The sequence below is a fragment of the Perissodus microlepis genome, chromosome 5, assembly GCF_051167445.1.
Source record: "Perissodus microlepis isolate ML-2025 ecotype Zambia chromosome 5, ASM5116744v1, whole genome shotgun sequence".
In the NCBI taxonomy this organism is placed as follows: Eukaryota; Metazoa; Chordata; class Actinopteri; order Cichliformes; family Cichlidae; genus Perissodus; species Perissodus microlepis.
Genome location: NC_140465.1, coordinates 15,308,371 through 15,324,617, shown reverse-complemented (window position 1 = coordinate 15,324,617; position 16,247 = coordinate 15,308,371). Strand labels below are relative to the sequence as shown.

The 16,247-nt window shown below is 42.2% G+C and overlaps 2 protein-coding genes across 10 annotated transcripts; one reads left to right on the top strand and one right to left on the bottom strand.

Moving 5' to 3' along the window:
- The first annotated feature begins 1,366 nt into the window (after nucleotides 1–1,366).
- Nucleotides 1,367–5,789, top strand: LOC146386915 (uncharacterized). Of its 4 annotated transcripts, none has more exons than XM_084928147.1 (5): nucleotides 1,367–1,453; nucleotides 2,376–2,478; nucleotides 3,524–3,643; nucleotides 3,727–4,094; nucleotides 4,183–5,789. In XM_084928147.1, exons 3-5 carry the CDS (start codon nucleotides 3,532–3,534, stop codon nucleotides 4,357–4,359), a joined length of 657 nt encoding a protein of 218 aa, XP_084784273.1. In that variant the 5' UTR covers nucleotides 1,367–1,453; nucleotides 2,376–2,478; nucleotides 3,524–3,531; the 3' UTR covers nucleotides 4,360–5,789. The 4 variants fall into 4 exon arrangements, with proteins under 4 accessions (XP_084784273.1, XP_084784271.1, XP_084784275.1 ...); XM_084928145.1 differs by having other exon boundaries at nucleotides 3,477–3,643; XM_084928149.1 differs by having other exon boundaries at nucleotides 2,376–3,643; nucleotides 3,853–4,094.
- A 1,964-nt stretch (nucleotides 5,790–7,753) lies between these two features.
- nab2 (NGFI-A binding protein 2 (EGR1 binding protein 2)) lies at nucleotides 7,754–16,219 on the bottom strand. 6 transcript variants are annotated; one of them, XM_084928137.1, is made up of 8 exons: nucleotides 15,249–16,219; nucleotides 14,945–15,049; nucleotides 13,757–14,733; nucleotides 13,479–13,612; nucleotides 12,667–12,718; nucleotides 12,470–12,584; nucleotides 12,113–12,310; nucleotides 7,754–9,380 (listed from the first exon to the last, which is right to left on the bottom strand). In XM_084928137.1, the coding sequence occupies exons 3-8, from the start codon at nucleotides 14,666–14,668 to the stop codon at nucleotides 9,283–9,285; spliced, it is 1,509 nt and encodes a 502-aa protein (XP_084784263.1). In that variant the 5' UTR covers nucleotides 14,669–14,733; nucleotides 14,945–15,049; nucleotides 15,249–16,219; the 3' UTR covers nucleotides 7,754–9,282. The 6 variants fall into 6 exon arrangements, with proteins under 6 accessions (XP_084784263.1, XP_084784262.1, XP_084784265.1 ...); XM_084928136.1 differs by having other exon boundaries at nucleotides 13,757–14,716; XM_084928139.1 differs by having other exon boundaries at nucleotides 13,757–14,679.
- Between the last annotated feature and the right edge of the window lie 28 nt (nucleotides 16,220–16,247).

The following is a 16,247-nucleotide window of genomic DNA, read 5'->3' as shown; positions in this document are numbered from 1 at the left end:
TTTGCACAGTGTGCTTCTCACTGCCCAGCATGTGTGTCATCTTTTTATTTATTTCTTTTTTTGGCCTGAAAACTGCTGCTGGAGTAATTTTCTTTCCTGGATCATTTATTTTTATGCAAACAACAAATTTCCATGACTGGTTAGTGTTCCAGTGAGTACGACGAGCTCTTTTACCATTTTAGTCGTGCAGTGATCAATAGCCATGCATCACTTTTTAACCATCTCAGACACTACACCCAGACTGGAAATGGGGAAAAATAACAGCCTGTATCCAAAAGCATTTCCTTTTTAAAGTGAAATATGAAATCAAGATTTTTGTGGGGAAAGTTAGGGCATCTAAAGTGGCCTTAGATGACACACAGCAAACACTAGATAAGCTGGGCAAATGCAAAATAAAAGCTAAAAAAGGGCAACAAAATCTTCCTGGAGCCGAAGTGACATGACAAAGACATGATTCTCATAGCGATGCGAGCCCCTTGGCCCTCACGCAGGGTTACATAAGAAGTCTGAAGTCTGAGTTAGTTGGCACCTCTCTAAGATCACAAGCTGCTGACCGTAAAGTCGGCTGTCAGGAGCTGACTCTAAGGGCGAGCTCTCGCCGCTCCTCATAACTGGATGGGCAGTAAGGAAGGTAGTCTGCTTCCAGGACTCTGCTGTCTTAATGTGGATCTATTTTTAAATTGATATCAGCCACATTCAACAGATGGCTGAACATCTCAAATGCCAAACACACACGTTCAGAATAGACCTGGAGAAACAGAGACATGACAAAGCTATTACAGAGCTCTCAGCGTAATGCTGGTCCTGAACAGTAATGATGCAGCTTTTATCAGCTGGACAATTTTTTTTAAATTTTGTATTATTGTGATTCAGACTGAAAAAAAAACTATGCCTTTGGGGTTGTATCAGGAAGGGCATCAAAAATGACCTAAATCAAATATGCAGAGCTACCGGCTGTGGTGACCTCTTGTGAATAAAGAAGCAGCTGAAAGTAGCTTTATTGTTGTTCAGACTGACATTTGTGTTAGGTGAGTTACAACAACAGCTTGCACAAGAATGAACAATATCCAGGAGGAGATGGTGTAATGACCTTGTTGACCCCCTGGACTTAATAATTAAAATTTTCCCCGATGGTTCATGGTTTCGTGTTGTGCAAACTTGTACAGTAATTATTATTTTTTTGATATCACAAACTTTAGGAGTATTTCAAAATAAAAGCCGTTCAGAGCGTTTCCATGTCTTTTATTTTGAAGGCAACCTGGTTGGACGCGTCAGGTTGTAGTGGAAGGTTCACGGGCGATTTGCGCAGGTGAGTGCAGTGACGTCAATGCGCAGAGAGAGAGAGAGAGAGAGAGAGAGAGCGAGAGAGAAATGCGGATCTTGCCTACTTCTCCTGACATCAGCATTTGTGTGTGAACTTCCTGTCTGGAATGGCCGATCGCTTTATGTGCAAGTAAGGTTCAATTTCAAATGCAATTCATAAACTATCGTTACGTGATTTGCGATTATCGGGGGTTAAAGCGGAATTTGATTTAAACTTGCATGTGTTTAGTTTCTATAATCAAGTTACACAATTATAATTCATCCAGTGCAGAAGTTGTTTATAAACAAAAAAAAAAAAAAGTGAAAGAAACGTGAATGTTGGCGAGAAGGTAAAGCAGCTGAGATGGGTGGAATGATTTCTGTTTGAAGGAGATGCAGAGACAGAAAAGGACACGTTTTGTTGCTGATTTTTGGAACTTTGTGAGAGATTGTGATCTCTGCTTCACCTGGTCTGTTGGTAAACTTTCTACATGGCACCTGGCACACACACAGTGTTCTTCTTTTGGAAGAGGAACTGCACCAACACTTTGTTCGGGTCTCTTTCATACCTGAAAAACTGACTTCTCAGGGACCTATTGGAAAATGTAAAAAAGAAAACCCTTTTGTTTTGTTTTCTCAGTTTTGTTCCAGGCCGGTTATGTTCTCAGTGCTCAAGAAGGAATTGATCAGACAGGTTTTTCTTTTTCAGAGCCAGCCAAACAATCAGCTGATACCAAAGCTGTTCTAGTGGTTCTTTATGCACAAAATGCAGCTTGTCTCTTTCCCCTTTTCTCAGTCTTTATTTAAAACTACTTTACAGCCACTCATGTAACACTGAAATGTTGAAGTTCCTTATATACCCAGGAGGTTTCACTTCCTCCTTTTTTTTTTTAACAGTTACTTCCTTATGTTTAGCAGTTCTCAGGCAATCTATATGTTGTTAGACTTGCTGAGCATAATATTCATTAGACTCTTATCATACCTGTGGTGCTGCGTCATCTATGCTTAGTAAATGGGCTTTGAGGCTTGATGTAAATAGTGAGACAGTGTCTGATTCTTTGAACATGAAACAGGGGGCCTGTATCACATGGAAAACTGCCGAGGAAAATCTGGATGTAGCTTTACATGACAACTCCTGAATTGCTAGAAGAGAGAGTGCAGACAGTCCTAAGAGGGGTAAGCAAACCAATATAATAAGTTGTAAATGCAGTATAACTCTATTAGGAATTATATCACATTGTACACTTCCAGATATCAAGGTTCAGAAAAGATCAGAATTAAGAAGTTACCTTTACTGTTGTGTCTCTTTCTTCCCTGTATTTTGCATGCTGGGTTTAAAAAAGTGAAACAAGTCAAGACATTACTTCAGTGTTCAGCAAATTAACATAAAAATATATAGCATAGAGTTTCCTCCCAGACCTTTTTTTAACCCCTCAGCCATAAAAGGCTGATAGGGTATTGGTGGCATGGACACCCAAGTTTTTGAATACGATAACTTGAGAACAAGGCGACATTTGAACTTGATACCGTAGATGCATCTACAAAAAATTTTGGACGAGTTCAAATCTCAGTGACCTCAACCTCAAGGTCAGAGGTCAAGTTTTCGGAAAATCTCGCGAATGTGAAAACTCAAGAAGGAAGTCACCTAGGATTTTGAAATCGTCTACTAAAAATCTCGGACGAGTTCAAATGTCAGTGACCTCGACCTCAGCTCTCATCTTTTTGTTAGCAGGTGAAACCTGACCTGTAACCGGACTAATCTCGTCTGTCGCATGCTCTTTTCTTCTTTTTGTTGGAGTGTCATTTTTATCAAACGTTATAACTTCTTTAGAGGTTGACAGGTCAGAGCAAAATTATCTAGTGAATTAGAGCTGCTGCATTTTTTTTCCACATAAGTTTTCAATCCTTCATATGTATGATTCATGTCATTCCCATTAGCTTCAGCTTTATTTTGTCTTGAGTGCTAATTAGCAATCATCCTATCATAACATTGTAAATCACGGTGATCAGCCTACCCCAACTTTATTATCATAGCAGGTTTTCCTGCTTTGTATCAGCCTTAGATTAGAGTACTTTTACTCAAAGCACTGTGATGTGAAACTCACATGTTTATTTCTGTAGTTTGCATCTCTTCTCAACAGCCTATTTAAGATTTGTATACATGTCCATTACAGCTCAGAGTTAACCCTTCTGTGCTATTCACTACATGCACTTCCTGGAGCTGGTGAGATGGAGGAAGCTTACAATGAGCTCTACCAGCAGTTTCTTCGCCTGAGGTCACTTTGTCTGAAACAGGCAGCTCTGCTGCAGCAACTCACAACAGCCCTGCAGAAACAGCAAGGTCTGTATATGAAAAAACACTAATGCTCTAAAACAGCTTCTCAGTCGTAATGCTTCAAACCTTAAACAACTATTTTTGTGCAGGTGCATCTATTCCTAATGGAGAATTAAGTAATGTGATGTCCGTTCCTGTTCAGTTTACCCATGAAATCCCTACATATCTCCTTGAGAAACCTCAAACATTAACATCCGTGACACAAATCCCTGCAGCACAGTGTGGCGCTGATTACCATTCAAGAAATACAAAGACCTTCCCTGATCTCCTTGCTGATGATATGACCAAGCTCTGCGTTGATGTGCCCTCTCAAAGAAAGGAAAGTGTTAAGGCGGAGAACAAATTCCCATTGTTGTTACCACTGGACTCCTTGGCGTGCCATGGAGCCTCTTACAATGAATCCAGAAATTCAAAGCAAAATCATCCTGCTGGAGACAGAACTCTACGCACAATCAGGGTAAAAGACGAGCCACGATTGTAGATATTTACACTGTGACTCTGATTTACTGCGCTCTTCACATACATCTTCTCTGTGGTTCTGTTAGATGCCTGTGATGGACTGCTGCACCCTGATTAATGACTTCCAAGGTGGATCTGGTGGGGCGATGTTGTCGGACGTGGCTCTGCAGTCTCACATTTGTGAGTTTTGCCAGGCAGTTTTCCCTGGACACACAACTACAAGAGGAGAGTTCCTACGACATCTGAACACTCACGTCACCTAGATTAAATTAAGTTTCCTCTTGACGTATGACTGACAGTATGTGTTAATATGATAGTCTTTGATGGTGCATGCATAAACCAATCAGTCTGATCCCAGGATTGAAATGGACCTGCAGTTTAGCTTTTTGTCTCTGAATGAACTGTGCAGATGCTGATACAGCTTTTCGGTCTCTTTCGTCTAAAATGAAAGGCAGAAATAGACTTTAGAGCTTAAATGATCACAAAGTTCTGGGAATGGGCATATTAAATACATAACTTCATCTGATTTAAATGAGCAAATTTCCCCTGGTTAAACTGCAGTATGCATGATGTTGGTGGTCCACAGAGTGACTTTTTTAAAAAGCAGCTGTGATGGAAGCTGTCTGAAGATGCCCAAGAACTGACCCTGAGGGGGAGATCGGTCAAATTTATATCGGGTTTGCGTTTTGATTTTTATCAGCCTCTTCCTGGAACCCACTATAATAAAACCACCATGACGTCACTCACTCACCCATTCAGTCTGTGGACTGTTGAAGCCTCATTGAGCATTTTGGCTGTCACCATCTCGGATCCCCCAGGTGGGTCTTACTGAAAAACTGAGGACAGTGCACACCAATGATACCGACTTACACAAACCCCGCTTCATTGTCTGTTTTACTCTAAATGAGACCATAAATCATGAAATGAACATAATGTGAGGCAAGTGTTTACTGAAGTCTTAAATCAAGCAACATGGCAACATTTTCTCAAAGACTTCTATATAATCTCTATTTATCTGTTCAGAGCATTCAGTAGAAGCAGTCTGTGCAGTCCATACACTTTATCACTCGCTATTAATCATGGGTACATTACACCTAAGCTCTCTGTGTTTCTGACAAGACACTAGTAGCGTCTTTTCTTTAGGCTATGTGGCATCAAAGTCAATTTAAGGCAGCTGGTCTTCTTGTATGCAGTGATGTTTTAATGCAGCTAGAACACACAATAGGACCCAGAAAAAAGATAGAATAGCCCATTTTCCATTAAGGTTTCTCCCAGTCCTAAAAGCTAACCTAACCAATATTCATAAATCATGGGTTCACAAATTCATGCCCATGTTTATCTACTTTTGTTGGTTATTTAATTTGTGCATTGCTGATGAAGGCACGTATGGAAAATAAAACCCTGTGTTGTTCATGATCTCAAGTAACGGCTAGAAAAAAAGCAAGTAACTTTCCACATGGTGTCATCCTCTTCTAATCTAAAGCAAACCTGTTTAGATGGGTGACTAACCAGCTGATGGTTTATTGTCTGCTGGTTATGTGATGCTAATTTTACATACATCCATTCTGGATGGAAATGTATTATTTTTTCTTAATTCTTATTCCTAAAAATGTGCCACTATTTTAAACAATCTTTTTAAGCCTGGATGTGTAAATGATATCCATTAATAAAAAATGAATGTACTGATGATTGATATGAAGTTTTCTTGGTTATTCTTTGGAACCACATGTTTATTTGGAACTTTGTGACGTTGCCAAATAAACATGATATGCAGAAATGGCTCATCAGAACTATTCTACTAATCATCACGTCGCAAAAAATGTGAATGCTGATAATGTGAAGTCTTTTAACTTTTAACAGACAATCTGCAATTATTTTATGCCTTTAATTGGATCAGCTGTCTGTTGCTAGGCCGAGTAACAGAGGAAAAAAGACAGATCTAAGAATAGCCTAAAGATTTAACTCCCTAATTAATGGTGCTGACAGCTGATTGATGATGCAGTTCCCTTCATCTGTTGCCACATTGACTGTCTCTCCTAATCACACACTAACTTGGATGTAATTGCTATTTCTTAAAAAGCTAAATGCATTTTTTTTTTAACATTAAAAAAATCACTATTTACTACTTTAGAAGTGGTCCAAATGGTAGAGGGATTGTAATTCAATAACAAGACTGTAGCTGTGCTTTGAATGTCAGCACTCTAACATGCTCAGTGTAATCCAAGCCATGTTCATCCTCTGAGTGTGTTACCATGATAATATTTGCTATTTAGCAGTAAACCACAGAGCAGCTGTGGCTGATGGGAATGTCATGAACATAAGTGCTGGATAAACAGATCATTTGATCAGATGGAGGCAATTCATCCTATGAGGAACATGGATGTCTTGAGGTCAATTTCATTACTGTGTAGACATGGATTCACTGGCCACTTCATTAGGTACATCTGATAAACAGCTGGTTAATAGAAATATATAATCATCCAATCATACAGCAGCATTTATGAATGTAGACATGGTCTAAACTTTAAATGAGGACTGGTTTTTAGTGCCAGATAGGTTGGCCTGTGCTGATCTGCTGGGATTTCCTCCATAACCATCTCTAGGGTCAACAGAAATTCGTTTGCAAAAGAGAAAATATCCATTGAGCAGCATTTCTCTGGTTGAAATGCCTTGTGGATGTCAGAGAAGAATAGAAAAACTGCTTTGAGCTGACAGGAAGACAACAGTAACTCAAACAACCACTTACTGCAAACCAAAGTATGCAGAAGAGCATCTCTGAATGTGCAACACATCAAACCTTCATAGAGTAAAGCAGCAGCACACAGGAGCAGGTGCTCTTCCTGCTAGCTAAGAACAGGAAACTGAAACTACAGTTCATACAAAGTCACCAAAAGAAGATGGGAAAAATGTGGCCAGGTCTCCAATTCTGCTGCAGCATTCAGATTAATTTAATAAACAAGTCTACCTGAGTACTGTTGCTAACCATTTCCACACCTTTATGACCACAGTGCACCCATTGTCTGATTTCTGCTTCATAAAGAGCAACATGCCATGTCACAAGGCTCAGATCATCTCAAAATAGTTTCTTGAGAATGGTAATGAGTTCCCTGTACTCAAATGACCTCCACTGTGACCAGATGTCAATCTGGTAGAGCACCTTTGGGATGTGGTGGAGCAGGAGCTTCTATTCATGGGTGGGGGGTTTGCAGTAACTGTGCGATGCTCACGTGTCTATTAGCAAGGTGTACCTAATAAACTGACAGGTGAGTATATTTCAGTCTGGATAACCAACTGAATGAGTCCCTGCACAGTAAAGCTCAGTTCAACATACTAAAACTGCAAATACTTTTGATTTTTGTTACAGCAATGAACCTCAAAATAATTGAAAATAGCAAAGCTGATCCCTCCGGGTGGTCTGATTCTTGTGTCTGTGTGGTCTCCGGTGAAAAACAGCCGCGTGGAGGAGCAGTGTTGACATCACTGGCACAGGTGAGTCATGCCGGCATCGAGGCTTGATGCGGAGCGTCAGTGCAGCTAACAAGACGACAGCAGAGGTGTTGCTGGCTGTGTGACGCAGCTCCCGCAGCCTCTTGCTCAAACAAGAGCTGCCAAGAAACAACTGAGTCTTTGTGGAAAACGATGCAACACACTGTAGCCTTAATCAGTAAAATAACATTTATTGAGATCTAACAAAATAAATAATCTGTTTGCAACAATGAACTGAGGAGGTTACTAATGCTGAAGAGACGAGCAGGTGTAATGATGCACAGCGGCCTCCCTCACGGGCATACTCTGAGATTAGAATACAAAATCATAAGACTGTTACACATTTTAACACCCTGTGTGGGGCCCAGAGGTTGATTTTTCTTGTATGAGATGCTGTTGTAAAAGTCAAGCTCCAGTAGATTTCTCTCCGTAAATTCCTGCCTGTGTTTTTATTCTCCTAATGTGAGATTAGCCACCCTCAGAGGTATGTGCCTCAGATCACAGAAGAACTGACATACGGTTCACCTCGTTAATCTATGACTACAAAAAATATCATCCCAAAGACAAACTGCCATAGTGTGTTTCCAGTACACCTACAAAAAAAATCCAATCCATAAAAAAAATATTAAATCTTACAACTTAGTTTTGAATGTAGGTTTTTCAAAGGCTGCACAATGGTGCCTTTAGTGCACGAGATTAAACTGCAGATGACAGAGAGGAGCAGCTGAGCTCAAAGCCGAATTCTTCCCCCCGCTGAAGGAACCTCGAGCGAGACGCTGTAACCAACCCTGAAAGCTGATTTCACAGTCCACACTGCTCCTGTTTCATGCCACGCAGCTTAGAAACAGTGCTCTGTGTACACTTTCACATAATGAAAGAGGACGAAATGTTGCACCATCATCACTTCAACCATGTGTGCAACAGAAAGTTGTGAGCGAGGTGTGTTTTTATTTTTTGTTTGTTTTTTAAATCTGATGGGATGTAAGCTGATGCAGCAAAAGACAAAAGGCATCTCGTCCTCATAGCTGGGTTTGCCTGCATGCAATCTGGATGAACACATGTTCCCCCAAAGTCTCTTTTAAAAATATTCTGTCTTTAACACCAGAACATCCGTCTGTTTCCTGAGAGTGAGGAGCTTCAGGGGGGGTTAATCCTACTGCTTTTATGCTCTAACTTGCTGTAAGTGTTATTAAGTACCTCTGCTAAACACAACTACAACGAGTCGCTCAGTGCGGAGGAACTGGAGGATTAGTTTCCAAAGTTGCAGTGCCCCCTGCTGTGGTGAGCCCGTTTTGTCTCAAGCAGGTGGCACATCCAGCACACAGCAATGACAACACACAACAAAGTAATTCAGTTCTTTTTTTGAGCATTTTTTTTTCGTATATCAGCTCAAATCTGTGGGACATTTTGTCCATGTGTTAAAAAATAAAACAACAAAAGGAGTCTCTTCCCTGTGTATTCACTGAATATAAAATCAAAAACATTTTGAACTTCATTCACAACCTCAGGATTCAGAAGTCACTGCAGATTTATGATATCAGTTGCTGGTAATTTCTCACATTTCCTGTACTGGCTTGATGTCAGTAAGAGTCTTCCTCTCCATCAGATGTCAGTGAAGTAAACGTGGCCTGTTTACAAGTCTCTGATTGGAGCTCAGTGGCAGGCCCACGTTTGAGTTCCCTGATAAGTTCCTGAAGGTTTCATTTCCCTCGGTGGTTGGAGTCATCTTTGGTGACACAAGGGCTACTGCTCCTGCACGTTGCTATCGAGCTCTGCCTCTCCACTTTAATGTCATGGTCTGTGGAGAGATGCAAATTTGAAGAGAGGAAAGTACACCAGTCAGCCCCACATTAAATAACCTCTGACGGGTGAAGTGAATACCAGTGATCACGTCAATACAATCTGGTGATCTGCTGGAAAACTTTTGTGTCTCAGCATTCATGTAGATCAGCGGTCCCCAACCTTTTTTGCGCCACGGACCGGTTTATGCCCGACAACATTTTCATGGACCGGCCTTTGAGGTGTCGCGGATAAATACAACAAAATAAAACTAGTACCGGTACCAAAAAAAAAGAAAATTTATTCATAACACACGTGAAAAGACCAAGGAAAACCGAGTAAACGATAAAAACGATAACAAAATAACGCTGAAAACCGATTAAAAACCCTGAAAACTATACATTTCACACCTGAGCCTCAACTCTCGCGGTTTGGTACCGGGGGTTGGGGACCGCTGATGTAGATGGTACTTTGACAAGCACCGACTGACTAAACAGTGATGCAGACCAAGTGTGACACCCCGAACCCAACACGCTGTAAAAAGGGATCAGGAATTACTATAGGAAAAACTCAGAGGTGCTGGTCTGATAGCCATACTCCACAGATTCCAATCTAACTGAGCATTCATAGGAAAAACACATGATTCATGGGGGAAACCCACTGGATCCAAACAAACCTGCTGCTTAAGTCACAGCTCTTGACTCCACATGATACTCCTACAGGTTCACACCGTGACGGATCAGGGATGTTTTCCCAGTTTTAATGCCCTTGCTGATCAGCAAGTACATAAAAAGCAGAGCGTTAAAAACAACTCCAATCCAAAACAGGTGGTTTTTGGAGGAATAGATCTATTCAGATTGCCTGAATTTTCCTGATTGACGTAAATCAACAGCTCATCACTTTAACAAAAGACAGGCAGATGTCACACGGATGAGTATGAGTTAGGACTGCACAGCAATCAAGATTCAACTAGTGATTAAGGGCGTTTAAAAAAGTCGTTTGGGGAATTCACCAAGAAGTTCTCCCACATGGAGTGAAGTCATCATGGTTTGTATGACCGAGCAGCTCAATAACAAAATGTCTCCAGTGTTGCACAGACAGAGATAGACTGAGTTGAATTATTATTTTTTGGCTGGTAATAAAGCAGCGATGAAGTCAGCAAATCAAGTGAGCAAGACAGAAAAAACATGAAAAAATAAAAACAGAAGAGGCCGATGATCACCGTGTTTTTGTAGCGAGCCGACGACGTAAACACACTCGTAAATCTATTTCATTTACTTGCTCCTCGGAGTGTGTGTGCATGTCTGCATAAGACATAAACAGCATTATTTTTAATATGAGAGAGAAAAAAATCACACCATCAGTAAAACATTGTATCATCGTGAGGATTTAAAAATAAATTATATACATGTAATGGAGTATGTGAACCCATATCCTGACTAGATAAGACGACAGCAAAAGATAAGAAAGCAGAAAAAAGCCAGTGACGTTGAGGGGAAGTGAGAAAAAGTTCTGATTAATGAGCGAAACACAAGAAGGAAACTTGGACGAGTGAGCGAGCGATAGGGAGAGAGAGAGAAAAACGACAAAGTGAGTGAGATCTGTGCCAGAGATGAAACATATGTCATTTTTTTTTTGTTTCCGCAGTCCTTTTGGTAGAGGGAGAAGATGTATAAAAAAGACTGTGCCATTTCCCTGCCCACAGGTTTTTATTTTTGTACACTGTCGCTTGGTGAGTCAATGCAACGCCCCTCCAATTACCTCCCACTCTTTCGCCCCCACGCCCCATCCATCCCGCCCTTCAGCCCACGCACCTAACACACTCTGACGTCAGTAGCTGCTGAGAGTCGGGGGGGGGGGGGGGTCCGATTCTGCCGCCCACAGAGTACTTCCTATCCCCCCCCCCCCCTCCCCGCCCCCTCATGTCTTTACTGGCTTCCTTCTCCTCCTCGCCTCATCTCTTCAGCTGGCTATCACAGCCCAGAATGACTAACTTGCCCAGATCACTTTTTTTTCCCTCCTTCTTTTCTTTTTCTGCGAGAAACTGTGATGCATCAGAAAAAACGCTTCACTAACAGGGTATTAAAGAAGTGCTATAACAGTGTAGCAGCCCCCCCAACCAGATTCCCCCCTCCGACTCTTTTCCTCTCTATATATCGCTCTCCACCTCCTTCTGTTTCCCCTTCTAACTTCTATCCTCTCTAATTTACAGTCTGCTGAAGTTCAGATGCGCATGGTGGGAGGCACCTCGGAGAGATTGTGACTCACTAGAGTTCAAACTGTAGAGCTTTAAAATATTCATTGTTAGGAGAGGTTAGGGAGCCTCTGTCTGTCATTTTCAATTCAACCCCACCACCACCATCATCTTCTGTTTTTTTATTTTATTTTATTTTCTGTGTACTCACAATATCAAGCAGGAGTTTGGCAATTTAGAATGCATTTTATTTATTTTTTAATTTAATGTTTTGGTTTATACTTAGAGGAACATGTAGATGCCTCTCTCACCTCTGTGATGAATATAAATGAGCAAACAGGACAAAAACAAATTAATTGGTGAATGTGCTAACTGGCACCCATACCTTCCTGCTCGCCACATGAGAGTGGATTAATTTAAAAAAAAGGAAGAAAGTAAATATATGTGTCACTCAAAATGTCAATCTCCTCTTTAACTGGTACAAAACTGGGCAAATATCACAAAATTTCCTTTATTCTCTGTGCAGTTTCAAATACATAATACTTGTAGGTCATTACTTGAATTGTCACCTGTGGCGTGAGCTCCGTCTGAACCTAGGCTGATCTTTCCCGCCCGGTCATGTGACACCATGCGAGCCAGTCTCAGCCCTTCGTCCATGAGCGTTTGCTGTATGAGGTGGCGACTCCAGCTGGCGGGGTTGGAGGTGTCAGTGTGAGGACGGGGAGATGGAGACTGGTTGCACTGGGAGCCCATGTCTACCAGAACAGACAGATCTGGGTTTTAATGCTGCCTTTAAAGAGTTTTTATAAAAACAAACACTTTGACAGATCAGTGCAAAAACCCCGCAAAACAAACAGGTTTTATTACTTTACAATTTTTTTTGCTAACATCAGTCTGATTCTTCAGTTTTTTACCATGTGATACACTGTCCAGGCTTTCTGCAGATAAGCTGTCGTCATCTGCCCTCTGAGTCAAACTCTCGGATCCCTCCACTCCGAGGAGTGATGACACACTCTCGGGCACGACTCCCTAAGATACATCACACAAGCAACACTGTCAGTTCGGTGCTGATGAACCACTTCAGATGACTGCCAGTGCACCCGACACTCACCTCGAGCCTCGCTCTCTTCTGGGGCAGAAGGCTGCTCTCGTCCGCGTTCGTCCTGCAGTGGGGGGGACACAGTGGCGGCAAATGAATGTGAAAAGCACATGGTTTCACCCCTCACAGAGGTGAGGATTCTACCCACAGAGAAAGCTAATAAATGATCACTACAAAATCAAGACAAAGGATTTTTTTCACTGTGAATAAGTAAAAAATTTATTTTTATGTGTAAGTAAAAGGTGTCTATTGTTAGATGAGCAGACTGTGAACTTGGTATCTATTTTTCAATCATCAACAATCGAGTATAATAAATTATGATGCTGAAAAACTGAAATATAATTACAAAACGACTCCTGTTTAGTTATGGTTTGTGTACACTGACTCATTCTGTTTGCCCCGCACGAGAAACATATGTAAATGTTCTGTGCAGGTTAACAAACACACGTAGTATTTGTGTACTCTTGTAACGGCTCAAAAGTTGGCTCATTTAACTAACAGTACAGAGGTCGGAGTTTGATTCCCACTGAGACGTGAACAAGGTTCACTCTGAAAATGAATCCACTGGTTGGCTGATGACTCACATAAATCACCTGTTGAACATGCTAAACACAAACTATAAAATCATTTCATTCAAGTTTTTTCACATGATGCTCCTGTCTCCTGTCTGAAATAACCATTGTATTCACTGCTGCGAATGATCTGGTCTTTATGGATCTTTCAAGCTACACTCCTGATTCTGTAACAGTTCTTTTTCTTTCTTGGTACACAAGCTCCACAGCAGGCGTGAGGTGTTTTGCTCTTCTCTGCAGGCATCTTCTTACCTTGCATGCTTTAGCGTGGAGGTGTAGGCACATTTTCTCGCCACCTGCCGAGCCAGAGAAAAGAGCTCCACCCGTCTCAGCAAAAGGGCATTGTCACGCATGCAGAACTGGGCTGCAGCTTCATTGATGATCAGCTGAGAAGGAAAAACACTGAGTGAAGAAGGGATGGACACTGATTGACATTTGATTAACGCTGCACTCTGGTATGAAGTGCAGCTTTAATCAGGTATAAAATGTGTTGCGATGCATTAAAATCTTCTTCAATTTGATGCTTTTACCTCATGATGTGTGAGCTGCTTGCCTTCCCTCCTCTTGGAGTCAAAGCGCCCATAAATAAGACTGTATTTCCGGATCTCCTCTTCCTTGTTCACGTCCTGGGACCCCATTCTGAAGATGTGTCCCACAGTCTTTGCCATCTTCTTATTCATCCTGAGCAAAGTCTTCACCTCTGCAGGATCTGACCTAGGCAGGGTCGTGAGGAGCCTCTCCACAGTCTCCACCACGGCCCTCGCTGTCTCCCCATCCAGCTGTCCTCCGGGCCAGGCAGACGGAGCTGCCGGGGTGAAAGATGCAGAGGGGCTCGGAGACGTGGAAGGACCGGGAGGACATGTTGACAGTAGAGGTGGGCTGGATGGCTCCTCTTCTGTTCCAGGTGCAGAACCCAAAGTGCAGTTCCCATCATGCTCTGGGCTGAGCCAGTGTGGATCCATAGGAGAAAGTTTTTCCCTGTAGTGTGTGTCTGGGGGCTGTGGAGAGGCCTGGGAACAGGGGCTTCTTGGACTCCCGCTGTGCATTGGTGTAAGGCACATCCGATCCTCTCTCTCACAGGGGGATCCTGGCTGCCCATTACTCACAGACTTTCTGGGCCCGCCAGCTGATCCACTTGTGCCAGTGCCATCAACTTTAAAGAGCGGGATGCCCCCAAGAGGAACATTAGCAACAGGCTGGCTGAAAAGGGCAGGGTTCGCCGCCCAGTCTCGGAGGGCCTTTTGCAGCCTACGCACATGCAGTGGCTTGGTGGCCATGCCAACTAGTGCCATGATCTCCAGGAACTCCTCCTCCGCTGCCTCGCAAAGCTGCTGGACATCGTCACCACCCTGCTGGATAAAGGTTTCATAGTAGGCCAGCAGGTTGGCCCTCTGGAGGACCCGATACAGCTGCAACTCACCAAGTGTGCGTGGCAGAGACATGGCACACAGCACTGGAAAGTTTAGGCAGGAGAAAGGAAAGACATGATCCTGCAGATGGAGAAATCCTGTACAAGTTAATTATTTAGATAAAGACTTTGGCATCTGGACCACACCTAGTATATACAGAATACAAAATACAAATATAGTCAAATAATAAAAACTGATAAACAGTTAAAAGCAAGTTTAAGCATCCCTTGGGGCAGAATAAGCTCCTATCTACTCATTATATTTTTCATGACTTAATCTTTGAATACACATAAATCGCTTTTTTCTTACCTTCTTTAGGTCAGGTTTACAGATGTGTAAAGAGGAAACCGGCGTGATTTAGCAAGGGTGTCGCTCCAGCCACCGATGTCACGGGTCGGATCTGCCAGAGCAATACTGACAAAAGAAATAAAAACTAAAATCTCCTGATCACAGACAGAACCGCATTCAGACTACACTAAAGTGAAAACACTCGTTTTTTGGCTCCATTTCAAATAAAGCCATCGACTGGAGGTAATTGTTTACTATCCAGATGTTAAGAGGCGAGCACCAAAGACGACGCAGTTATTATCCCATTCTTTTCTTACCGTCTTACCTATTGCCGACAGCTTCCTCGGCGCAGATTGGCGTAGTAAATCCCCTTTGCGTATCTTACCTCGTCTGAAATCACTGGCAGAAATCCTCCTCCGGCGCACCGTATTGGTTGCTGGCTGCCTTTTTGCTGTCTGTGTGGGCTGGAGAATGACGGGGGCGGACTGCAGCACGCCATCTGACCGAAAAAGAGCCTTCCTCTCCCGGTAGAGAGGCGGCTTTCAAATTGGAGATGTGGGTGGTGGTGGTGGGGGCTTTAAATTAACCCTCTGCGTCTTCAAGATTAGTCCTTTATGCAGAAGCTTTAGGGGGTTCCCACCGTTTTACTATGTCAGAGACTCCCAAAACAAGCAGCCAGCTATACACTATACAAACCTCTATAGATAACAATAAACTGACGTGACAGATGTGGATTTTTACTGAAGACCAGTTCTGTTATTTCCCCCCATTTTATGTAAGAGGTGGTAGAGTGGGTGAAGCTCCAGCAGTTTTTAAATGCTAGTATTGTATTGTATTTTGTTTTGTTTGAAAAAGTAAATGACCAAGTCACCAAACCGTGGCTTTAAATTCACTAACAGTATCTCCAAAGAAGTTCAAAGTCCAACACCAGCATCTCCAATCCTTTTTTTTGCCACATTTTATGTGATTGTTCAATTGTACAGTGATGGCCTGTAAGATATGTATTGTGTGCCTATCCATTTGCAGTTTTAAGTGGCCTTTAGGTACATCTACACCACGCACTTTAGAAACAAGGGATTTATTCATATGTTACAAATAACAACCCAATTACCCTTTTCCTGTGAGCATAAGATGGAGTCTGAAAAAATAAGCCAGACCGAAGCATCGTGGTCATTAAGCGTGGGCTTCTAACAAATCTTAGTATTAAGGAAAATGTGTTATCCATTTTCCCCCGAATTTGATTAGCAGGCTACTATGAACTAAAAACTCACGTAAAAAACCTCGGCGTGGGGTTGCTGGGTTTCTTATCCCGCATTTCTAAAGT